General features: G+C 39.3%; 1 protein-coding gene across 4 annotated transcripts in view; it reads right to left on the reverse strand.

Moving 5' to 3' along the window:
• Window positions 1-2,018: 2,018 nt before the first annotated feature.
• Window positions 2,019-27,136, reverse strand: part of LOC149152256 (ubiquitin fusion degradation protein 1 B-like) — a 166,138-nt gene continuing 141,020 nt past the window's right edge. For all 4 annotated transcript variants that reach the window (XM_089446080.1, XM_089446078.1, XM_089446079.1 and 1 more), the window contains 2 exons: window positions 2,523-2,755; window positions 2,019-2,429 (listed from right to left, as the gene is read on the reverse strand). In XM_089446080.1, coding sequence (XP_089302206.1) covers window positions 2,340-2,429; window positions 2,523-2,755 — 323 coding nt within the window. In that variant the 3' untranslated portion in view covers window positions 2,019-2,339. The remainder of the gene's footprint in view (window positions 2,430-2,522; window positions 2,756-27,136) is intronic.

Below are 27,136 nucleotides of genomic sequence, written 5' to 3' on the forward strand. Positions count from 1 at the left end.
TAGTGCAACTTGGAATCAGATCTACTTGTGCAACCTGGAATCCACAATGTGGTCAATGTCGACAATATCAAGCTCTATGAAGCCCTTAATTTGGTAGAAGGAACAGAGCTTCACCCAATGGACAACGTTCTGAAATTTCAAAACCAACCACTGAAGACACTCTGCCAAATATCATAACTCAGTACAATAAGACAGCAAATCACCTCCTATGTAGTCATCAAGAAAGACATCTTGTCCTCTAAAGAGAAATGTCTCCTCATGCTCAATTACTGCAGAAATTGACACTTTCTGGCAACATTCTGATATTGAACAACTGCTTGCTGAAGACACTTTGCTGGATATCAGAAGTCGGACTACCAAAAGACCATAAATCACCTCCTATTTAGTCAACAGGAAAGGCACCTTGCCTGCTAAAGAGAAATGATTTCTTCTGCTAATTTACAGAAGCAATTTCCCGGTTTGCAACAGAAAGAGGCCACTTTCTTCCACAGACTCCAAAGGAAAGGAAACAATTAAGTACAAAAAATAATAAAATGATACTTAACAAACAATGATAATTAAAAATTGTTTGAACGGGCAGTATCTCTTTCATTTAATAACAAAGTCTGGAATGTGGATGAATAAAAGCTTTTCTTGCTAGGCAAATTTTCCGAGTCTCTGCTTTCTTCATTGTTTTCTTCGCAAATTAATTTTAGCAAAAGGTCCATGGCATGTTAAAGATGCATATACATTACAGCAAATTTTGCTCTGCTGAACAACAATTACAGTCTCACTAGCAATCAATCCCGAAATCCACATCTTCCAAAGAGAAGATGTCCTCTATTATAGGAGTGTTCAAGATGGTGCCCATGGTGTCAGGGGATTCATAAAGATTCTTAAGATAGATATCCAAAATTTTTAAGGGGATTGAATTATTTTCCTTCGCTTTACGAACAAGAATATTCTTCCAAAATTTTCTAGGCTCAACTTTAAAAAGGTGAAGAAGATGCTCTTGCCTCCTATTTATATAGGATCTTTTCCTCTTTCTGGTAAGAGCTTTGTACATATTAATTTTTTCAAGCTTTACAGTTCCGTTAGGAGCATCTCTAATCACTTTCCTAGCAATTTTACAATCATTATCATACCAAGGGTTGAAAAGTAGTTCTATTATTATTTTCATAAGACACCTTGAATGAGAACTTGTTAATGGTAGTGGACAGAACTTGTTAATAGTATGTATGCACGCGGTGGTTATGTCTCTCAATAATCCTTTGAAAGTAAACAAATAATATGACTCAAAGAAAGCCACCTTTCACACCTCTCTTTCAACGGTAAATCATGGCCAATCATACAAAGGGTAAATCTTGAGAACATTTCATGCAAATACAGAAGAAAGTGAATGTTTCAGAAGAATAGTAATGCCGTGTTAAAGATGAATATGCCTTTACAGAAACTTTGTTCTATTGACCAACAATTATCATCAGTCATTAGCAACAATAAATGTGTGTACAAATTGGTCATGCTGCTATTAGCAAATAATCATTTGAAGGGAAGCAAATAAAATTTGCTTCGAAAGAAATCACCGTTGACACCTCAACAATAATCATAAGAGCCTCCCTTGAGCTCTAAATAGAAACATATTTCTATTGTATTCGAATAATTAATTGTTTCTTTAACACAACATCGAACAACATAGATATTATTGAGTTTTTACAATGCCCTTGAGCTCTAGATTGTCACGTTCAACTCAGTCTTTTATCAACCACCCTCCACATAATTCAACTACAAATAGAGTCATACATATGCAAAAATAATGTTTTGATATGCCATGCATGCAAGTCTAACCACCTGGATCAACTCAATCTCTACAACATGGTTACTTGTAAAATTTTATTCCATCCATACATTTATACGTGTTTTCAGTCATTTTAATTTCTAATGAAAAGACATTCAGGGCTTCAATCCATGTCCACTAGAAGTAAAAAGAGCAGTAGTGAAATGCTAGCTTAAAATGCAATCATTGCAAAATTTGAGAGACATTTCTATTGAAAATTACAGATCTTTCTTTATTTATTTTCAGATGATCCTTCATAAGGAAGAACATTAATGGCAAGAGAAAGTATTAGCTAACATGATTAAATTATCTGCAAGATGATATTTAAATTTCATATACCTAGTAAATCTGTGTGCAAGCACCTAGATAGAAACCATCATGTAAAAGAATCCTACTGAATTAAATATTGCAAATTTGAAATAAATCACCGTAAGGGATCCGAGTTCTTCATAAAACAAAGCAGCCCCGAAATTAGGACAAGGTTACAGCCATTATCACAAAGAACAAAAGTTGTTATCTGCACCCTTCAATCCTTTAGTGAATATTTCTTGCCACTAAATGCCTGGAACTTGGGTTCTTCCTTTGGTACCTCCTGTTTGACCTCCTTCACAGGTTCCTGCATTAAAACCAATATATCAGATCAATGCACCAACAGGAACCTAAATAAGCTCGCTCTCTTCTAGTAAGGTGAAATTCGATATGTAATTACCTTAGAGGCATCCGTAGAAGTACGTCCCGTGCCCGAACCAAATACAAGCTTCCCTGAGGCATGGCGTTGTGAAGTGCCTGCAGATGAACCAGGCCCCGATGTTTTATTGTTTGTAAGATGGGATGTCGTTTCTGTCAATGGTGCTACTGAATACTTTAGTGGTTTCCCATCCAGACGCCTTCCAACTCCAGTAAAGGGAGTAAATTTAGTTTCTTCCACATCTTTTGATTCCTCTGAAATCGCGAAACCACCAGACTGTAAGTTATGTTCCAAAAAAATAGGGACTCATAGGTTCAGAGAAATCAAGCAGACAAATACAAATAAGTGATTCCTCAGACCAGTTAGTCAACTACACAGAGTGAATTGTCAAGTCTGAGCATGACAGTGACTGTACTTTGGGCAATTCACAGATATAAAATTATACGGCCCATAGATTTTGGTTTTTATATCAATTTAGATAAAAGATGGAAGCACTTGTAAGCTTATCATTCTCCTAAAGCATTAAGCCTGGTAATCTAAGTTGCACGGAACTCCAAAAAAAATAGAAGTTTTTGAAACAGGTATGTCTTGAAACGCAACCCCCAGAAAATGGAAACATTGGCCGAAAAAAGACTTAATCACTCTTGCTCCACCAATTTTCATCAATCGATGCCCTCCTCACCATACTTCCCTTCTCCAAATCTAACTGTCTCCACTTAGCGCAAGTTGAACCCACCACCATACTCATTAATGCATTTTTAACTTCAACAAGGCAATGCAACTTGATGAGTTTGAGGCACACCTTATCTCAACAACTTTGAGAAACTCCAATTTGGAGTATTCTCGATATATAACACTTGAGATTGGTGGTGGTTAGTGACGAATTTTACAATCTCCCTAGCCTACCCTATGACCTCTATAATTCATTTTGCTTTTGTTTCAATCTCTTCTAAAATCATATTCAAATTGTGGACAATTCAAGGAGTCCAAAATATGTGATTGTATCTACTCTCAACAAGGCGATGCAACGTGGTGAAGTTTGAAGCATACCTTATCTCAACAACTTTGAGAAACTCCAATTTGGAGTATTCTCAATATAATGCTTCAGATTGGTGGTGGTAAGTGACGAATTTTACAATCTCCCTAGCCTACCCTGTGACCTCCAAAATTCATTTTGTTTTTGTTTCAGTCTCTTCTAAAATCATATTCAAATTGTGGACAATTCAAGGAGTCCAAAATATGTGATTGTATCTACTCTCAACAATTAAGCTTGCAGCTTTGCAAATAGGTGCATTATCTAGTGTTGCGGGGGAGCACACCCCCCCCACTCCCCTCGATCTCGTTCCCAATCTGCGCTCTGGGCGGGAGCGACTCGGGAGCGGGTCGAGAGAGCGCTCCCTGCCTTTTCGAGAGCGTTTAGCCTTTTTTGCAAAAAGAAATTTGCAGTAATGTTCCAAATGCAATTTTTTCAAAGAAACAAATAAGTTTTGAGTGGGGCAGCTTAATGATCAAGCCTATGGCCCTAGTATTGATATGTGGTTCATGGTAAAAGTGACATTCTCCTTTTACTTAAAGTAATCTTCATTTTCATCATTTTACTTAAATTTTTAACATTACCATGAAATGACTCAGGATGTTTGAGAGTGGTTCTGACCTCATTGGATTTCATATGGAGAATGTAGAATTTTAAATTTCATTCAAAATCTAGTAGACTTATCAATTTTTCAGGATAGCAATGTTTCCATTGAATTTTGTCATGTATTAAAGTATGGAACTCGTATTTAATCAAGAGCACCAATTCCTCTATGTACCTTGATGTTAGTGACATTGGTTGTTGAACTCCTCTATCATGACCCTCCTAAAAATGTATGCATCACTCAAACAAAATCTTGACTTGACATGCTATGCTTTTTCTATCTTATGTTAATGTTTAGAGGGTGATATTAATGACAAAGATCCCTATACAGGTACAGAGGTAATGACAAAGATACCTCTAGATATTAATGCATAGAGGGTGATATTAATGACAAAGATCCTGATTTTCCAACAAGACTAAAAAATTAGACATTTCTCGTGGTGGCAAGAGGCCCAAGCATAAGCAATAGATAATAGATTTACTTGTCTTTTCTAGTTTCTAGTAGTTTTTATAACTATTGACTCTTTCATATTTATTATGATATTTTTTTAAACAATATATGACAATTTAAGTTTGAAGTTGGCAATTATAACTCATTAGTAATGAATTATGAATATGATGCTTCATGAAAGTTGAAAGTTGTTTCATTTCATTTTATAACATTTCATTTCATGTTAGATATTATTTGTTGTAATGGTTACACTTAGCTTACAAGTACAACTTTGGTGATCAATGATGATAAATGTTATACATTGAATTTTGAAAGCTTGAAACTTTAAGATTGATGAATCATGAGACTCAATATGTTGTATGTTACTATGTTACTAACTTGTGGACGTGGTTGATGAAGATTATAACTTCTAGATGATTGTTGTTATATGGTTCAAATTATGTTTTAGAAACCGGAACCGGTGACAGAAATGGTCCACCTAATGAACCAGGTTTTGAACCGGCACTGATCAGGTCTAAACAAACTAGTTTGAAAAAAATACATTAGCTAATTTTTAATGAAAAAAAATATTTTTAAGATTTAAAACCATGATTCCAAGCCAATAGAAACAAAATATGCAAGGTTTTCTCATCTATATACCATGTAAAGGTGAATATATTAAAATGGCATCGAGTGCAATACATATCCGCAACAAAATACATAATCAATGAGGCTCTAAATGGCCTATAGAGTCTGAAAGCAATGCTCTAAGCTATGAGATCACTGAACTACTACAAGTCTACATATCAACGATCAACAACATGATCACTCCTCATCGTGATCAAACTCATCACCATGAGCTACATAAATAATATGCCTCCAAGTTTGAGGACTCCTAAAACTCCTCTACAACTTTAGTAGTAGTAGCAAAAATAGACATCAAAACTACAAATCACTGATCAACATGGTCACTCATTAAACTCATCATTGATTCAACACTACTAGAAATACATGAACATCATCAACAAGAGATACATGAACATCATCTAGCTCAAAGTCTTCAGGCTTGGATTACTCAACCTTATAACATGATAGAAATTGAAAAGGTTTAACATGCCCAACCAATGATTTTGGTTTGAGTGAAGGGTTCATCTCCTCAACCTTATAATGTGGTAGAAAAAGCTTAGTATGCCTAACCAATTGTTTTCCTTTGAGTGAAGCATGCATTCTTGTTAAGGCCATGGTAGAGGAGTTCAACAATCAGCACCACCAACATCAACAAAGTTCAACAATAAATGCCACCACGATCAAGGTTCTTAAAGGGCTTCATGCTCTTGATCAAATGCCAATCTCATACCCTCACGCATGATAGACTCAAATGGAAACATTGCAAACCCCCAAACCATGAAATCTTGAAAACCATTAAGTCTGCTGAATTTTGAGTGAAATCTAAAATTCTAGTTTCTCCATATGAAATCCAATGAGGTCGAAACCACTCTCAAACATCCTGAGTCATTTCATGTTAATGTTAAAAATTTAAGTAAAAGGATGAAAATGAAAATTAAAGGAAACGTCACTTTTAATTTAAGAATTCAACATTACCAACATTGTTAGGGTTGAGATGTGTCAGGGAAATGAGAGGGTAGGCATGTTTTTCTCGGAGGGACTATTTTTGGAGGAAAACAACCCAAAATTTCGCTCAAACTCATAAAAATACATTTTTTGGGGTTTATAGTTGCCCTGGCAATAAACCAGCTGGTTTGACCACAAACCGGCCAATTCCGTCCTTCCATCCTAAACCGGCCGGTTAGGACCGATTTGTCCTCTTTATTGGCGAAATAGAGGGTCAACCGGGTTTTTCTGCCGGTTTGACCCGATGGGCTAGCTAACCAACCGGTTTGACCGTTACCAGTTCAGACCGGCCGGTTTTTAAAACACTGGGTTCAATCTATGTTTTTTATATCTAATTCATCATTCTACATGTTTTTGTTGACATATATGTATCAAAATATAAAAATATATAAAATATATATATTATATAAAAAACGCTTCGGATTCGCTCCCAAATCAGGAGCTTCTGAAAATGTCGCTCCCGTTCCCATGTAACATTGGCATTATCTATGATAACTTGCACTACATTTTCTAGCCCCACTTATTCAATAGTAGCAATTAAAATTTCAGCAATGAATTTACTATCCTTTACCTCAATCGAACAATCTTATGCTTTTATGAACATGGCTCCTTTTGCTGATGATGCAATGACATTAACAAAGGCCTACGCTTTGTATTAGTCCAGCCATCTGAGGTAATGGAAAGCCCTATGCTACCCCATGAGTTATGAATTGGTTTCAATAAAGAACTTGACTCTCCTTGACCAAAATTGTTTTAAGTTTTTCATAGTTTGGCCCCTCGTAACCTTGAGGGGTTGTGTTAATCGCTGTCACCAAATCGTAGCAATATGGGGATCGAACTACATTAAAAGGGATGCCACAAGCAAAGATGGCCCATGCCACTCTTGAGTTAGCCTCTCTCTCCCTTGATTGTCAAGCATTTTCAACAATCTATTGTCTTTAACTGGATTTGATGGCTTGGATAACTCTTCTTTTGCTACTAGCGCCCTACTCTTTCTTGCTTCATGAACAATCCTTGGCTCATTGTCATCTTTCTCTTTCCTGAATCTAGCCCTTATCTTTGGATTTCTGGCATGTGCACACACTTCAATACCCTTTATCTCTTCATGCAAAATGTGAGTCTTCACTCTTGTGTAAGTTCCCTTGAAGGTCCTATCAATTTTGCATAAATTGCACTTCCATTCCCTTGAACCACCAGTAACCATGTGCTTGACTTTGATAACATAACTCTACAAAGGATAGTATTCTTGCCCTAGTTGCTTGAGTAGACCTAGGGGAACTACAAACACAACTTTGAGAAGCCATAAATGTTGCAAAAATAGAAAAAAATCACTTGCCAAAAAAGTTGTTGCCCATGCCCTTCTTGTTGCCCACACTCCAAAATACAACTAAAATGCTTGCTACTGCTGTAGGAAGCCCTTCTTGCAAAAGAATGCATGAGGAGAGAGTGAATGAAGTGTGTTTTAATAGAAAAGAAGAGGCTGATAGGGTTTTTAGAGAATTCTAACTTTTCAATTTTCTAGAGAATTCTATTTGTAATTTTTTTTTAATTAAAATTTGTAACTAAGTGTTTAACTTAACTTCGGAAAAAAATGTTAATTTAGTGTTTTTGGGCCATAGAAGGGACTCATGTCCTTCAGCCATTTGACTGGACTAGAAAAGAAAGAAAAAAAAGCCCAAAACACAGCCTTTAGCTGCCAAAATGGCTTTGAAACTCCGCCGGTTTTACTGTACTACATTTCAGAATCACGAACGCCATATGGTACGACCAACAACATTCTGGAGTTGTTTTGGTGTCGTTTCAAGTACCAGGACAGCCTCTAGCCAGCCATTCCTGCAACATAGCTAGTTATATTGTCAAGAGTTTGTTGGAAATGGTGAGAGGGGGGGTGAATCAGTGTTTGTTTAAAATTGTTATTTTACCAGTTAAGATGTTAATTTTAGGTAACAATGGTATGTTCTGTGCTTAAGAGAAATTTTACTTCAATTTCTTTATTAGCCCAATATCAATATCCAGTTCAGCAGTCACATCAACATGATAGTAAAATGCAGATGGAACATAAACATAAACAATAGAAGACAAGCCAAGACAAGAGGACACAAGATGTGGCACCAACAAAGGACAAACCCCAATATGGGGAAACCCTTGATCAATTCTTCTTATATTCTTCAATAGTTCAGCAGAGAGAGAGAGTACAATTTACAAATATGATCATTTATGGCAGCAGCAAAAAGCCCTAGCCAAAAAAGTCAACGCTAGTCAACAGGGTAGAATTCTTCCTTTATTCAGCTCAGTCAAACCCAATCAACTTCGGCCTCCAACAGCAAGTGTAATCAGCCCAAAACAGTCTGAAAAGGTCCAGACAAAACTAGTCAACAAAAGTCAACCCTGTGGCTAGCCCTAGTACAGTCAACACTGGTCAAAGGAGAGGTCAAATTGATTCGGTTTTAGTGCCCAGACCTGTGGCCTGCTAGGACAGAGATGCCTCACCCAAACCAAAGTCAAAACAAGTCAACGCTTGAAGTCAACGCAGTCAAATAGCCTCCCTGCAGCTCGGTCAACACAGTCAACAGAAATTTGTCTTGCTTTCCTTCGCACGTGCGAGAGAGAAGAATACCCAGAAATGCGTACACAATCACAAGAGGAGAGAGAGACGTGAGATGAGATGATGATGAAACTTGAGGTCTCCTTTTATATGCAACGTTGAGGATGAGTTGGGGGTTTGAATCCCTATTTTGCTTGTTGGTCGACCTTGACAATTTGTCCATAATATAAATAAATTCATATCTTTATTTGTACCTGTCGGAATCGAATGATCTTTAGATCAATCCTACACCTCTCGAAGAGAGGAATCCAAGAAAAAAATTAGTTGTCATAAATAAGATGACCCATGTGGAGTTTGGCCCTAGTTGCTAATTTTAACACTCCCTCTCAACTAGGGAGAACTCCATCTGTTAATCCATCTGCCAGTCGTTACTATCTCTGCCATCAATGCACTGCTCTATTGAACTATGAAGAAGAAGAAGTGATCGAGAATGTATCATACCATTCTCTACTGACCCAAAGTCAATCCCAGACAAAAGTGAGTGTCTCATACCACTCTTACTGACCCGAAGTCAATTCCAATCAAAAGAGAGTGTCTCATACCCGAAGTCAGTTCCAATTGATCCCAAATCAATATCGGTCATCCTAGCATAGGGAGTACGGTAGTACACAATGCGTCCATCAATAGTACTATGGTCCCTATCCTCATTTCCCTACTCATTGGCCAAATGAGAGGTACTTCCCATGAGTCCCAGACTGCATAGTTAGGATGTCTCAGTAGGAGAAGGATGAACCACTCATCCTTCCTACATGTCGCCATGGGGTATCACAGGGGAAGGTTGAACCACTCACCCTGTACACAGCAAACCACTAGGGGAACGCTGAACCACTCACCCTATGGTTGCTCATCGCTCCAAGAAGTACCCCAAGCCCCCCAGAGCTCCCAGAGCTCAATGTCCATATCATACAGGACCCTCACAAGAGGGTCCCTCCACGACTCCAAGTCGTTCTCGGAAGGCCAAGAACTTGACCTTCCCCAAGGGCTTTGACAGAATATTAGCGACTTGTGCATCAATCCCAATGTGATGGAGCCTTATTGCTCCTCGTTGTACCATATCCCGAATAAAGTGGTACTTGATATCTATATGCTTAGAGCGATCATGAAACACGGGATTCTCTGATAATCGGATCCCACTCTGGTTGTCACACAAGATCACGGTGGTATCCAACACATGTCCAAACAGTGCACTGAAGAGCTTCCTCAACCAGACAATGTCATACAAGGCCATACTAGCAGCTATGTATTTGGCCTCGGCGGTGCTCAAAGCAATCGATTTCTGATTCCTGCTCATCCCAGATTTCAAAGCAGAACCCAAAGAAAAACAACATCTAGAAGTGCTCTTGCGATCCATCACACTACCAGCCCAATCAGCATCAGAATAACCATGCCGCCTCACATCTCCGACAGTGTATCTCAATTCATGAGTGATTGTACACCGAAGATATCTCAGAAGATTCTTGGCACCAATGCAATGTATATGATGAGGTTCAACGTGTTAACTGCAAAACATATGTCGGGACGAGAGTTCACCAAGAACATCAGTGCTCCTATGAGTTGACGATACTTAGAAGCATTTCCCAATTCAAGTCCAGCAACACTACCACATAACTTCTTAAAGTTAAGTTCCATCGGGGTAGTCACAGGCTTGCAGTCCACCATCCCAAATCTTTCCAATATCTTCACAACATATTTTCCTTGAGATAGGAAAATTTCTCCTGGCTTTTGCCAAACCTCCAACCCTAGGAAGTAGTGCATCAGTCCTAGGTCCTTCATCTCAAATTCAGAAGCCAACTCCCTCTTACATTTGTGAATGAGAGGGTCTGCACCTGTCAGAAAGAGGTCGTCCACATAAAGTACCAGTATGAGAGGTTTACCATTTTCAACTTTAAAGTAAAGGTTCAGATCAGTTTCACTTCTAGTGAATCTCAGCTTCATCAGATAGCTATCAATCCTCTCATACCAAACCTGGGGTGCTTGCTTCAAACCATAGAGTTTTCTTCAACCTTCATACATGAGATTCCCGGTCATGAACCTCAAAGCCCTCAGGTTGTTCCACATAGACTTCCTCTTTGATCGAACCGTGCAAGAAAGCAGTGTTGACATCCATCTGATGTAGGTTCCATCCTTGCGAGGCAGCAAGGATGGTGATCGAGCGAATGGTGGTGTATCGGGCAACGGGTGCAAATATCTCATCGTAATCTACACCTCCTTTTGAGAGAAGCCTCGAGCAACAAAGCAAGCCTTGAACTTTTCTACACTTCCATCAGCTCCATGCTTGATTTTGTAGAGCCACTTAGAGGTGACAACCGATTTGTCCTGGGGTCTAGGAACCACATCCCAGACATCATTCTTCATAATTGACTCGTATTCTTCATTCATAGCATCCTTCCATACTCGTTGCTTCACAACTTCTTCGAATGATGAAGGCTCATTTTGAATGATAGTGCTCATGAAAGTCAAGTATCCTTGATACCTGTTCAGCGTCTTTCTTTCACGGAAAATCCCCCTTGGTGCAATATGTCTCTCGGCATCTTCGAGAGTCTCCCTAAGCCATGAGGGTTTCCTCTTGGAGGAGGAGGGCCCTTGAGGAGGAGGATCAATAGGATCCATAGGTTCATCAACATTCGGCATCGTTTCATCTTCTTTTGCACCCTGTTTTCCGGTGTCAGCTTCTTTGTCCTTCCTTGGGATAGGAAGGTTGTTGATCTTTCTAAGGGCCATATCTTCGTCGAAGGTGACATCATGACTTATCTCAACTTCCCTTTGACCAGCCACATAAATTCTATAACCCTTAGAATTTTCACTATAACCCACAAAGATTCCTTTCTTCCCTGATGCACCCAATTTGCTTCTTTTCTCTTTCGGCACATGAAAATATACGGGACTTCCAAAAATTCTAAAATGAGAGACATCGGGTTTCTTACTAGTGAACACTTCTTCGAGAGTCTTGGAGTCCAATGCTTGATGAGGGCATGGGTTTTGAACATACACGGCAGTATTTGCAGCTTTAGCCCATAGGAAATTTGGAATCCCTTGATCATGAAGCATGGCATGAACAACTTCTACAATAGTATGATTCTTCCTTTCAGCTACACCATTCTGCTTGGGAGTGTATGGTGTTGTAGTCTCCCTCTTAATGCCAGCTTCTCTGCAATAATCATGGAATTCATTGGATTCGTACTCAGTCCCATTATTAGTCCTCAATATCTTGATTTTCTTCTCAGATTGGTTTTCGATCAAGGCTTTGAAGTGACAGAACCAAGTGAACACTTCATCCTTCTTTTTCAAGAAATAGATCCAGGTCTTGCGAGAATAATCATCTGTAAAGGTGAGATAATATAAGTATCCTCCCAAAGAGTTTACGGGCATCATACCAGATATGTCGGAGTGGATCAATTGCAATGTATATGTGATCTTGCTATTACTTGCGGGGAATGGTCCCCTTGTAAGTTTTCCTTCAGCACATCCTGGACATACACCTTTATGCTCTACTTTGAACACGGGCATACCTGTCACCATCTGTCTCACATCGGGTAGAACCTTATAATGAAGATGGGCAAACCTTCGGTGCTATAGTTCAGATTGTAGAGATGTGTCATGAGACATAGCTCCCAATGGACTTCCTCCAACTTGATACAAAGTGTCAACCCTGAAACCAAGAGTAAAAGCATCTTTAAAATTTATTTTCCAAACATGTACCTGTCCATTGATGAATGCCACCTTGTATCCTTTGTCTTCCCTTGTCGAAATGGACACCAGGTTCTTCTTGAGATCATGTACATATAGTACTTCTTGTAAATGAATAGTGTTACCTTGATTCAATTGAAGGGTAACATTCCCTACTCCCTTCACGGGATAGGTGGCATCATCTCCAAGGATAATCTCCAAGTTTGTCTCCTTCTCTATCAGATTAGGGAGAGCTTCGTTGTATCTGGTGAAGTGCCTTGAGACACCACTATCAATCAGCCAATTCCCCAAAGTGTTAGGTGGAGAGGTAGTGGAGAGGGCCAATATAAGATAGTACTCCTTTTGCTTATTGTTAATAACATTTGATTCTTCATGCCTGGAGTTCCTTGCTTTCTTGGAGGGTCGACCATTTCCTTGATCTCCCGTATTCCTTTTTCCCTTGCCATTCCTTTGATCATTGTTGTTGAAGTTGCCCCTGGAATGATTGTGATCATCATCATGTGATGTGTCCCTTCTATTTGGACACTCCCTTGCATAGTGGCCAAACTTATTGCAAACAAATCACCTGCCCTTCCTTCCCTTAGATCCAGGCTTTCCATTGAAATGACCTTCAGACCCTGCATTATTTTTCCTTTTGGCATGAGCGGAGAATGCAGTGGGGTTGCTTCTATTAGAAGGAATTTCTTGCTCCACCATTCTTGTTTCTTCTTGAATGCATCTCGACATCAATTCTTCAAACCCTGGAATTCGATCATTATTGAGAATAGTGGTTCTAAATATATACCACTCGAGTGGGAGTCCTCCAAGGGTAGTGATAGTAAGCTCCCTGTCAGGAATGACCTCTCCAATCAAAAGTATATCATTCTTGATCTCAATAATCCTTTACAAGTAGGATTGAATATCCTCGTCCTTGCCCTTCTTAATATCCTTCAAATTATTTTTGAGAAATAAAATTTGATTAGAATCACTAACCTTGAACATGTTGATCAACCTGTCGTAGATCTCCTTGAAGGTCTTCAAATCGGAGATGTAGGCCACCAAACGCTTGTCAATGGAATCTCTGATAATCTTCTTTGCTTTGACTTCAACCCTATTGTACTTGGACTTCACAGCAGCCGGTGCATTTGAAGGAGGCTCAAGGATTTTACCCTTCACATAATCCAACACTTCTTGTTCTTCTAAGCTTAAATCAAGAGACATCTTCCATCCATGATAATCAGATTTTTCACGGAGTTTGTCTTCAGCCGGGAAGTGGGATGAGGAACCCATTGAGCCTTTTTTTCTTGTCCAACTGCCTTTGGTGATTGCTCTTTCAATCTTGCTTGGGCTTTGTCTTCACCTCAGATCTGATACCATATTAATTTTAAGTAACAATGGTATGTTCTATGCTTAAGGGCAATTTTACTTCAATTTCTTTATTAGCCCAATATCAATATCGAGTTTAGCAATCACATCAACATGATAGTAAAATGTAGATAGAACATAAACATAAATAGTAGAAGACAAGCCAAGACAAGAGGACACAAGATGTGGCACCAACCAAGGATGAACCCCAATGTGGGGAAACCCTTGATCAATTCTTCTTATATTCTTCAATAGTTCAGCAGAGAAATCTTAACGGAGTCAACAGAAATCTGTCCTCCTTTCCTTCGCACATGTGAGAGAGAAGAATGCCCAGAAATGCGTACCCAATCACAAGAGGAGAGAGAGAGAGATCTAAGATGAGATGATGATGAAAATAACTTGAGGTCTCCTTTTATATGCAACATTGAGGATGAGTTGGGGGTTTGAATGCATGTTTTGCTTGCTGGTCGGCCTTGACAATTTGTCCATAAACAATGTTGCGGGGGAGCGCCCCCCCCCCCGATCCCGCTCCCAATCAGCGCTCTGGGCGGGAACGACTCGGGAGCGTGCTCCTGGAAAAAAAATTCCGCTCCTGTTGCTCCGAGAGCGATCGGGGAGTGATCGCTCCCGACCACTCTCAGGCTATTAAAATGCTCCCAGCCGGTGAGCGACGAAAAAAATCGCGCAAGGAAAAAGAAGTGGCTGGAAAAATATAGATTGTCACTGGTTTTGGGGGAAAAAGGGAGGGAAGGGAGGGAATATAAATAAACCCTCCCTCCAATCAATTTCATTATTTTAGAAGAGAGTGAGAGTGAAAGCAATAGGAGAGTAAGAGACGGTGAGGAGCAAGAGAGAGTGAGGGGCAAGAGAGAGCAAGTGAGAGTGAGAGCAAGGAGCAAGGTGCAAGCAGAGAGCAAGTGCCAAGGAGCAAGGAGCAAGAGAAAGCAAGGAGGGGAGATTGGAGGCCAAAGAGTTAAGCTCTATTCTAGAAATTTCTTTTTAATGTTCATGAATCATTACTAAATAAATAAATAAATAAAATTTCTCCCATTCCCATTCCATTTTTTTTGCAAATTCAAACATCATGGTTATATTTCTTGGCATTTTCTTCTTCTTTGTTCCTTTTTTGGTTATTATGGTGTTGGAGAGTAGAAAAATGAGGGTTGAAAATGAAGAAGGGGATGAAGAAAGGGGTCATAGTGAATTTGATGAAACCCCGGTGAGGAGCTGGAGGAGAGTGAACATGAGTCAGCTCAAAAAACTAAACAAGACCAAACTCCATTGTGGAAATATGTTAATAGGCCTAAAGCAGGGAAAGGGAATGGAACAACTAAATTTCATTGCCCCCATTGCAACAATAATTACATAGGTCAGTGTTGCGGGGGAGCGCCCCCCCCCCCCCTTGATCTCGCTCCCAATCCACGCTCAGGGCGGGAGCGACTCAGGAGCGGACCGGGAACGCACTACCGAAATCACTCCCGAAAATATATATATATATATATATATATATCGGGAGCACACTACCGAATCACTCCTGAAAATATATATATATATCGGGAGCACACTACCGAAATCACTCCTGAGTCACTCCCGCCCTGAGCGCGGATATATATATATTCCGCTCCCTGCCTATTGCCGGAGCGAAGTAGGGAGCGATCGCTCCCGTCGCTCCAAGAGCGTTTTTTATAGCCCGGGAGCAGTCGGGGAGCAATCGCTCCCGATCACTCTCGGGTTATAAAAAACGCTCCCAGCCAATGAGCGACCAAAAAAAAAAATCTTGCAAGGAAAAAAAACCGGAAAAATATATAACATCGTTGGTTTTGAGGGAAAAAAATGAGGGAAGGGAATATAAATAAACCCTCCCTCCAATCAATTTCATTATTTTAGAAGACATTGAGAGTGAGAGCAAGAGGAGAGTAAGAGAGGGTGAGGAGCAAGAGAGAGTTAGGGGCAAGAGAGAGCAAGTGAGAGTGAGAGCAAGGAGCAAGGTGCAAGGAGAGAGCAAATGCCAAGGAGCAAGGAGCAAGTGAAAGCAAGGAGGGGAGATTGGAGGCCAAAGAGGTAAGCTCTATTCTAGCAAAAAAGTTTAATGTTCATGAATCATTACTACATAAATAAATAAATTTTTTCCCCCATTCCATTTTTTTGCAGATTTAAACATCATGGTTATATTTCTTGGCATTTTCTTCTTATTTGTTCCTTTTTTGGTTATTATGGTGTTGGAGAGAAGAAAAATGAGAGTTGAAAATGAAAAAAGGGGATCATAGTGGATTTGATGAAAACCTCGATGAGGAGGCGCTAAAGGAGAGTGAACATGAGTCAGCTAAAAAAACTAAACAAGACCAAACTCCATTGTGGAAATATGTTAATAGGCCTGAAGCAGGGAAAGGGGGGTGGAGCCACTAAATTTCATGGCCCCCATTGCAACAATAATTACACAGGTCAGTGTTGCAGGGGAACGCCCCCCCTGATCCCGCTCCCAATCCGCACTCCGAGTGGGAGTGACTCGGGAGCGGGTCGGGAGCGCGCTCCTGGGAAAAAATTTCCGCTCCCTGCCTATTGCTGGAGCGAAGTAGGGAGCGATTGCTCCCGTCACTCCGGGAGCGTTTTTTATAGCTCGCGAGCAGTTGGGAAGCGATCGCTCCCGACCACTCCCAGGATATAAAAAACACTCCCGACCGGTGAGCGACGAAAAAAAATCACGCGAGGAAAAAAAGGCTGAAAAAATATAAAACGTCGCCGGTTTTGGGGGCAAAAAGGGAGGGAAGGGAGGGAGGGAGGGAATATAAATAAACCCTCCCTCCAATCAATTTCATTATTTTAGAAGAAAGTGAGTGAGAGTGAGAGTGAAAGCAAGAGGAGTAAGAGAGGGTGAGGAGCAAGAGAGAGTGAGGGGTAAGAGAGAGCATGTGAGAGAGAGAGAGCAAGGAGCAAGGTGCAAGGAGGGAGCAAGTGCCAAGGAGCAAGTAGCAAGGAGCAAGAGAAAGCAAGGAGGGGAAATTGGAGGCCAAAGAGGTAGGCTCTATTCTAGCAATTTTTTTTAATGTTCATGAATCATTACTAAATAAATAAATAATTTTTTTCTCCCGTTCCCATTCCCATTCCATTTTTTTGCAAATTCAAACATCATGGTTATATTTCTTGGCATTTTCTTCTTCTTGGTTCCTTTTTTGTTTATTATGGTGTTGGAGAGTAGAAAAAGGAAGGTTGAAAATGAAAAAGGGGATGAAGAAGGGGGTCATAGTGGATTTGATGAAAACCCCGGTGAGGAGGAGCTGGACGAGAGCGAACACGAGTCAACTCCAAAAACTAAACCAGATCAAACTCCATTGTGGAAATATGTCAATAGGCCTGAAGCAGGGAAAGGGGGTGGAACCACTAAATTTCATTGCCCCCATTACAACAATAATTACACAGGTCAGTGTTGCGGGGGAGCGTCCGCTCGATCCCACTCCCAATCTGTGCTCCGGGCGGGAGCGACTCGGGATCGAGTCGGGAGCGCACTCCCGGGAAAAAAATTTCGCTCCCTGCCTATTGCCGAAGCGAAGTAGGAAGCGATCGCTCTCGTTGCTCCGAGAGCGTTTTTTATTGGCCGGGAGCGGTCGGGGAGCGATCGCTCCTGACCGCTCCCGGCTGGTGAGCGACAAAAAAGAAAAGCCGCCAGAGAAATATAAAACGTCGCCGGTTTTGGGGGAAAAAAGAGAGGGAAGGGAAGAAAGGGAGGGAGGGAGGGAATATAAATAAACCCTCCCTCCAATCAATTTCATTATTTTAGAAGAGAGTGAGAGTGAGAGCAAGAGGAGTAAGAGAGGGTGAGGAGCAAGAGAGAGTGAAGGGCAAGAGAGAGCAAGTGAGAGTGAGAGCAAGAAGCAGGGTGCAAGGAGAGAGCAAGTGCCAAGGAGCAAGGAGCAACAAGCAAGAGAAAGCAAGGAGGGGAGATTGGAGGCCAAAGAGGTAGGCTCTATTCTAGCAATTTTTTTTTAAATTCATGAATCATTACTAAATAAATAAATAAATAAATTTCTCCCACTCCCATTCTCATTCCACTTTTTTGTAAATTCAATCATGGTTATATTTCTTGGCATTTTCTTCTTCTTGGTTCCTTTTTTGGTTATTATGGTGTTGGAGAGTAGAAAAAGGAGGGTTGAAAATGAAGAAGGGGGTCATAGTGGATTTGATGAAAACCTCGGTGAGGAGGAGCTGGAGGAGAGTGAACATGAGTCAGCTCAAAAAACTAAACAAGACCAAACTCCAATGTGGAAATATGTTAATAGGCCTGAAGCAGGGAAAGGGGTGGAACCACTAAATTTCATTGCCCCCATTGCAACAATAATTACACAGGTTCATACACCCGTGCCAGAAAGCACCTCCGCGGGAAAATGCCTTGGGATGGAGATAAACAAATAGGAATCAAAACTTGTTCAGGTGTGTCAGCAGCAGATAGAGCCAAATACGCAAGGGAAGAGGAGGAAGCCCAATACAAATCTAAAAAATCAAAGGGTTTCTTTGAACCAAGCTCACAATCACATGCACAAATAACTCCTTCAGTGTCCTCCCAAGGCAGTGGATATGGAGGCACGGGGTCACAAGGTTTAAGGCGTAGAAGCATATCATATTTCCTTGATGAAGGGTGTAGGAATGATGTGGATTCAAAATTTTACAGGTTTCTCTATGCATGTCGGGTACCATTCAATGTTCTTCGCTCACCTTATTGGCACAAAATGGTTTCTACCATAAATGATGCCCCTAAGGATACAAGAGCCCTGGGTATGATGTTATGAAACTAGCTCACAAAAAGATAGAAAAGATAGATAAACGTCTTAGAAATAAGCCTCTTCGAGAGGCAACCTCCTTTACATTACACAAATGAACAATTCTTAGATGATACAAATGACAAGACCTCCTTTCTATATATAGGAGTCTAAGGGGTCATAATATAATCAGAGTCGACACAACAATAATAATGCAAGGGCACAATAATAATAATAATAGTGGGCTTCTATGGGGCACAATAATAACAATATGGGGACTACATGGGCACAACAATATAATAAAGGGATTGTACTAATAACAATAAGGGGTTACACTAGTAGTATAGGGACCTAACATGCCCCTCTCCTTCAAAAAGTGTTGTCCTCAACGCTTGAATAGTTCTTGATGCTTCTGTATAAATTCTTGTCCTCCAATGTGGAATCTTCAGTGGGTAAGTTCTTCCACTTGATGAGATACTCTGAAATTGATCTATTTCGTAGTTGTCGATTTCTCGGTTCTGTGACTGCTTCAAGTTCCAATCTGATTTTTCCTTCCTTGTCAAGTTCTCGCAATACTATTTGAACTAGGATCTTCTGCAACTTTTGAATGAGTTCCCACTCCTTTGGGCATATGGATATCTGTAAGGCCTGATGTTTGGAGGAACACTTCCTGGAATCAAATGAATAGCATGATCATGATCACGAATAGGTGGAAGACCTTTGGAAGTCCCAAATACCTTGGAATGATTGTCCAAAAGTTTTGGAGATCTACAGAAATATATGATTTCGATGTGGGATCCTCTAGTGAACATAATTGTGCAATTACACCCCGTTGTTCTTTATTTAGAAGCTTTGTCATGCTATTAGAGTTGATTATCTTTCCTGATTTCCCTTTGATACCCCTCAATTCAACTTTCTTTCCTTCCCAAAAGAATTTCAAGAAAAGTTGTTGAAAATTAAAAGATATCGTACCCAAAGATTGTAGCCATTGGACTCCTAGTAAAACATCAGCACCACCCATTGGAATGGAAAGCATTGGATTGTTCAATACATATTCTCCCATGGATAGCTTGATATTATGGCACTTTCCAGAGCAATTTATGGTTCCTCCACTTGCAACCATCACTTGACACTCTGGTGCTGGATATAGGAAGCAATTCAATTCCTTCGCTATCTTACAATGAATAAAATTATGGGTAATGCCCGAATCAATCAACACTATTACCTTTTTCTTCTTGATATGTCTTTCTATCTTGATAGTTTGAGGACTGGTAATTTCTTCCAATGCATTTCAAGATATGGTCGGATTCATTTCTTGATGCTCGATGTGATCTTTCACTTCTTGAACATTTTTCTTCTTGATATGTCCTATATTGATAGTTTGAGGAGTGGTAATTCCAGTCAATGCATTACAAGATATGGTCGGATTCATTTCTTCTTTCTCAATGTGATATTTCACTTCTTGAACCTTTTTCTTCTTGATATGTCCTTCTAGCTTGAGAGTTTGAGAAGTGGTAATTCTTTCCAATGCTTTACAAGATATGGTCAGATTAATTTCTTCTTTCTCTGGGTGGGTTCCTGGTGTATATCCTCTTCTTTTGATGTTTCTTGATCATTTTCTTCCTCCTCTTCATAATCTATGTAAAATAATTTCTTCTCAGCACACTTATGACCTTTAGTGTATTTGCTATCACAACTGTAACAAAGCCATTTTTCTCTTTTTTCTTCCAATTGTTGTGGTGTAAACCTTGTAGGTTGTGGAAGGCTAAGAGAAAAAACACTTCCATAATTATATTCATGAGTGGTGGGATTCCTTGTTTCCATAATTTCGCTTTCAATTTTTCTTGCCAACCTGAATGCCTTCTCCAATGAATCAGGTTCCCAAAGACAAACCTCGTGTTGAATGTTATCCTTTAAAGTCCCTATGAAGACATCAACCATTTTCTTCTCTGGAATATCATTTACCCTTATATTCAATTTTTGGAAGTCCTCAATGTGCTCTGCCATTGAATCCTTTTGTTTGAGATTTATCAATTGGCTAAAGAAGGTGTTTCTCTTTGTATCCTCATAATGTGCTATCATTTCCTCTGTGAAAATTGACCACGTGACAAGTGGTTTACAAGAACAAAGCCCTTTATACCATAAAAATTGATTCGATTCTAAATAATTAGATGCAATACGTACCTTTTGTAACAGTGGTACACCATGTAGATCAAAATATTTCTCCATTTGTAGTATCCAATTTACCGGATCCTTGCCATCAAACTTCCTCATCTCACTTTTTCTTGATTTTAGGAGCTCGATCTTGAAACGATTGTAACTCTGTACTTTCAGATCTTTAAGTTCTGAAATTTCGGTCTGCAATAGCCCTCTGAGTCCTCTTTCTAACTCCACAAGTCTTATCACAATTAGGTTCCTAAAGAAAGATTTATTCCCAATCTCCCGCAATGACCTAATTATAGACTAGTTCAGTAGAGTGAACTTGTACGACATGCCACGTGTCACTGTTTCAACCTTAGGTTCTGAAAATTATACCCAAACAAAATATAGTCCGTCCTCTTTCTGTAACTTCTTACGAAATTTCAATTTGATGCTCAGAGAGAAAGTTATGATGATTTTCCCAAGGTCACCTGTTTAGGATTTAATTCGGGAGTCTGCAAAAACCCTAACTTCCTCAGATCATATATCCGAAAATATAGCGAGCCAAGATTTGAAATTCAGACCCGAGGTTCAAACCGATTTCTTCTCAAATGGGTTTTTTTTTTAGCTTCTGAAACTTCATAGCGAAAACATTATAGTGAAAATTCCACAATGACCTGTTTTAGATGAAATTCTGGAGCTTGCAAAAACCCTAACTTCCTCAGATCATATCTCTGAAAATATAGTAAGACAAGATATGAAATTTAGACCCGAGGTTTAGCGTGATTTCGTCTCAAATGGGTTTTTTTTTCGCTTCTGAGATGTCGCAGGGAAAAAGTTATAGTGAAAATCCCACGATGACCTGTTTGGAGCAGCGAAACCCTAGAATCCAAAGCTCTGATACCAAATGTTAAGAAACCAGCGCACAAAAAGATAGATAAACGCCTTAGAAATAAGCCTCTTCGAGGAGGCAACCTCCTTTACATTACACAAATGAACTATTCTTGGATGATACAAATGAGAAGACCTCCTTTCTATATATAGGAGTCTAAGGGGTCATAATATAATTAGAGCCGACATAACAATAATAATGTAAGGGCACAATAATAACAATAGTGGGCTTCTATGGGGCACAATAATAACAATATGGGGACTACATGGGCACAACAATATAATAAGGGGATTGTACTAATACCAATAAGGGGTTACACTAGTAGTATAGGGACCTAACATATGACAAGGCAAAAACCGTTGGACTTGATCATGAAAAAGCAAAAATATCACATTCTTTGAATAGAAGGACAAGTTCTTGGACTAACCATGGGGTGTCCATTGTATCTAATGGATGAAAAAATGTAAAAGGCAAGCCATTGATAAATGTTCTTGTTGTGTCTGTTAGTGGTGCCATCTTTCTTTCAGCATATGATTACTCAGACAAGTTCAAGACCGACAGCAACATTGCAGAACCATTACTTGAAATAATTGAGTGTATTGGGCCATACAATGTCATCCAAGTCATCACTAATAATGCTCTTAATTGTAAGGCAACAGGAGCAATTATTGAGGATAAATACCCCAACATATTTTGGTCTGGGTGTTTGGTTCACACAATGAACCTTTTGATGCATGATATTGTTAAGAACAAAAACGAACAATACAAATGGATTGGTGATTTGTACAAGAGAGGCAAAGAAATGATAAAATTTATTACAAATCATAGCAATACCCATGGCCTTTTCCGCAGTCACTCAAGATTGGAGTTGTTGAAGATTGCGAGGACTAGATTTGTTAGCTATTACCTCACATTCAGGCGCCTTTTGAAGGTAAGAGAGTCATTGGCTAACATGGTATCAAGTCCACACTGGCAGGTATTAAAGGAAAGGGCTACAAATGCAGCTGACAGGCAAGGTTTTGAACAGGTGGAGGAGGTCGCTCTTGATGGTATGTTTTGGGCACGTGCGAGGCAAGTGTGATTTCACCAGGCCCGTTTATCACATGATTCAATTTGCAGATACAGATAAACTAGTGATTGGCGAGGTGCATGGCAGATGGATACCATGTTGGGGCAAATAAAATATATTGTTCATAACAATGATCCCAACTTGTATAAACTGATTCACGATTGTGTGTGTATACGGTGGGATAAACTTAATGTTCCACTACATTGCTTGGTGTATATCCTTACGCCAAAATACTACTCTGCATCTTGGTTGGGCCAACCTGCACCAGGGGGTGGGGTTAAGGTCAAACCCCATATAGATGAAGAGGTATCTACAGGATATTTGCAAGCATTAGAAAAGTTGATACCTAATAGGGAGGAATGTGCTAGTGTGCGTCTTGAATTAGGCAGATACTTCAGTTGCACTGGTTTGTTTGGTACCTTTCATGCAATGGAAGATAGAGACAGATTTGATGCTCTCACATGGTGGGAATCATATGGTGGCCAGGGACTTTTGGTAAAATTGGCAAAAAAAGTTCTTTCACAGGTTGTAAATACTTCTTCTGCAGAGAGGTGTTGGAACACCTACAGCTCCATACATAATGTGAAAAGAAACAGACTCAATGAAAACTGAGCAGAAAGCTTGGTTTATGTGCACTACAGCTTGAGGTTGTTGAGTCATTACTGTGATTGAGCTTATGAGGATCCAACATATAAAAGTTGGGACAACCACCTAGAGGATGATAATTTAGAGGATGGCACTATACATCTTGAAGAACTGGAAGCGAAACTTATGAGAGAGGAAGATGAAGCAATAACCATGCCACCTCCACCATCCAGTAGCAATGCTTGAGTTCAGAGTCTTGTTCCTTTGCTGTCGCTGCCTCCATCTATACCCTCACGTGGAGGGCATGTGCCTTCTGGTTCTGGTCGTCGGTTTGTGCAAGAGGAGACTCCTAGAAGACCACCAAGACCTGCTCATACATCAGACACTTCTCATGGCAAAGGCCACATGAAGTAGTAGATAATAGATTTACAATTTACTTGTCTTTTCTAGTTTCTATTAGTTTTCATAATTGTTGAGTCTTGACGCTTTCATATTTATTATGATATTTTTTGTAAACAATATATGACAATTTAAGTTTGAAGTTGGCAATTATAACTCATTGGTAATGATTATGAATTATGAATATGATGCTTCGTGAAAGTTGTTTCATTTCATTTCATAATTCATTTTATAGCATTTCATTTCATGTTAGATATTATTTCTTGTAATGGTTAAACTTAGCTTACAAGTACAACCGTGGTGATCAATGATGATAAATGTTATATATTGAATTTTCAATTTTGAAAGCTTGAAGTTGAAACTTTAAGATTGATGAATCATGATTCACAAGACTCAATATGTTGTATGTTACTAACTTGTGGACATGGCTGATGAAGATTATAACTTCTAGATTATTGATGTTATACGGTTCAATGATCAATCTATGTTTTTTATGTTTTTTATATCTAATTCATCATTCTACATGTTTTTGTTGACATATATGTATCAAAATATATATATATATATATATATATATATATATATATATCGCTCTGTGATTCGTTCCCAAATCGGGAGTTTTTGAAAATGTCGCTCCTGCACCCGCTTTCCCTCCCGCTCCCAAGTAACACTGGTCCATAATATAAATAAATTCATATCTTTATTTGTACATGTCGGAATCGGATGATCTTTAGATCAATCCTACACCTCTCGGAGAGAAGAATCCAAGAAAAATATCCACTGTCATAAATAAGATGACCCATGTAGAGTTTGGCCCTAGTTGTGAATTTTAACATAAGATCACTTAGATAAAACACAAAATGGACAATAACAAGATAAATAATTTTATTAACAAAATTGACGACTCCTCCAATCCTCTTTACAACAAATCAAGTACAATAATGCCCAAGGCTCCAACCCTAGATGAAGACACCAATATTCAATTAACCAGGCTCTGACTTGTACTTTGCCAAGCACCAAGTTGGGCTTCACAAGGCTAAAACCTCTAGGGCTCCAACCCTATCAGCGAGCACAGGCACCAACCTGATCTTCCTAAGGACACCTATCCTCTAGGGTTCCAACCCTACCAATCTGCGTCAACTCTTCAATGTAGGTTGAATGGTTCTGCGAGGCTTCCAATGTCTTCTACAACAAACCCTGGTAGTATCTTCAAGTTCACCTTCAACAATACCCTTGCTTAGCTTATCTATGACAGCATTATCAACCAAAAAAAAAAATGTGTCTTCACAACTCTTCATGATACCCATGCAACTTCCTTCAAGGTCACTTCATGAGGGTTTCAATCATGCTCCAAGGTCTCTAAGAATCTTCAATACTACTTCTTTAGATGCTTCCAAGATGCACTTACACATGTCTCAATAATTTTCAAGGGTGTTTTTTTAATTCAACAAATGATCTTAATAATAGTCTTCAATTGAGTTATTATATGATTCACCAAGGTGTGCTCAAACAATCCTTCAGAATGTATAAACTTCGTCAAAATACTCTTCAAGATTTGTACAATGATCAAAGATTCCTTTAGATCTGTTCCAGAATAGTCTTCAAAGGATTGCTCTTTAACAAAAAGGCTCTTCCATATTCTGCTCCAACAGAGTCCTAAAGAGTAGCTCCAAAATTTCACCAGCTAGCTATAGTCTTTTTCAATGGTTTGTTCCTCAAATAGCTCTTGGTGTCTTTCAACAAATCTGCCCTCTTGCTTGGGCCTCTTGACAAACCTTATAGCCCACTGTCCAAAGCAAACAAGGTAACTTGGTCCTCAATTTTGAAACCTCAAGAGATATCACAAGTTTTTCAAAAGTATTGCCCAGGTCTTCAATGTGCAGAGTAGTCACCAAAAATTTCAAAAAATGCCTCACGTTCTAGCTGCAGACTTTATCAGGTTGGTCCACAGGTCTATATGCCACTGATTTGTAAGTCTTGAGTTATGTGACATAGGTCTTTAACATGCCACAGGTCCGCACATCTATAACCATGCCACAGGTACACAGGTTTATAAATATGCCTCACTGCTAGATGAACCTTATTTCTTTTGAAATTTGTTGGGTTTATAGCTGAAACAGACCTCAATTATGTCTTTGCTAACCACAGGTCTGCAAGTAGATCTAGATATCTTCACAAAACTTTGTACAGAGGTTTCCAATTTCCAAATGTGAACTTCCCTTTGACTGCTTCCTCGCTTATCTGCCTTGGTTTAGTGCAATGATGGACCAATGTATATAAGCTCTGCAAATCGATCAATCTACAGAAGATATCCTCCACAGAGCTTCCGAACAATGAATCTCAACCAGGTCCGCAAATGATATGTATTACAGTACCACGAGTCTGCACGCTTCTACAGGTCTGAGTCCCAAAATAATAAAACAGGTCTTCCTTCAGTTGACAAATATGCAAGTGTTTGACAGGTCCAAATTTCAACAAATACGAAACAGGTTTGCACATCAGTTGACGGGTCCTCACTTCAATTAACAGGTTTGCAATTTCTTCATTAATCTTATTTGTGTGTGAGTTCACGAGATGTGAACTGGACCTCACACCCTTGCTTACTTATATTATCTTGTCATAATTTTATAATGATTTTAACGAAACTCGTATATCTTTAATTTATATGGGTTAATGTGTATTAAAGAGTCATGACCATTAGCTTTACGATGGAGCCGACTCATAGTTGAATAATTGTGCCTTTTAATAATAGCCAATGGTATCATAATATAATGGTAGCTTTTTAATAATGTATGGTAGCGTAGGATAGGGCTATCATTATGCTATTTTAATAATATAAAGTAGTGTATAATGTAAGATAATGTATGGTAACATAGGGTGATATATGGTAGAGTAAATGTAGGGTTAGGGTTTATGTATTTTATAGAAGGGCTTAGAATTTAAGATTTTTATGAATTTTTATAAAGTCAATGGAATATTGTATATGCCTAATTTTAGGAATTTTAGGGCTAGGGTTTCATAATCTAGGGTCTCATCATAAATTGGGGTTTAGGGTTTTTTAACAAGCAAGGGTTTGCAAACAAGGCTAGGGTTTCGTCTTCTTCAACAATGCACCAAATTTGCCATCTTATTGACATCAATGACAACTTTATCCAACAATCTCCCCCTTTGTCATTGATGACAATATTCTCGCCCTTTCAGCATTCTCTCCCCCTTTGACATCAATGGCATATGGGGTGTCCCAACAACGCCTTTTTCATTAAGTGCTTCCCCTATCATGCTTCTTCTTGATATGTTGCTCCCCCTGTCATCATGCTTTACTTCTTTTGGCAATATGGTACAAAAGATATCTTTGTGTTTCTTCATGATCAACCAGCTCCCCCTGCCTGCATAAACTCCTCTTGCTCTTCTTTTTGCTTATGGAACCTAAGACAAGAAAGATTGTTGCCTTGTGATCAAGTGGAAG

The sequence above is a fragment of the Pinus tabuliformis genome, chromosome 9 (assembly GCF_031772625.1).
Source record: "Pinus tabuliformis cultivar Carrire ecotype Pingquan chromosome 9, CPIR1, whole genome shotgun sequence".
Classification (NCBI taxonomy): domain Eukaryota; kingdom Viridiplantae; phylum Streptophyta; class Pinopsida; order Pinales; family Pinaceae; genus Pinus; species Pinus tabuliformis.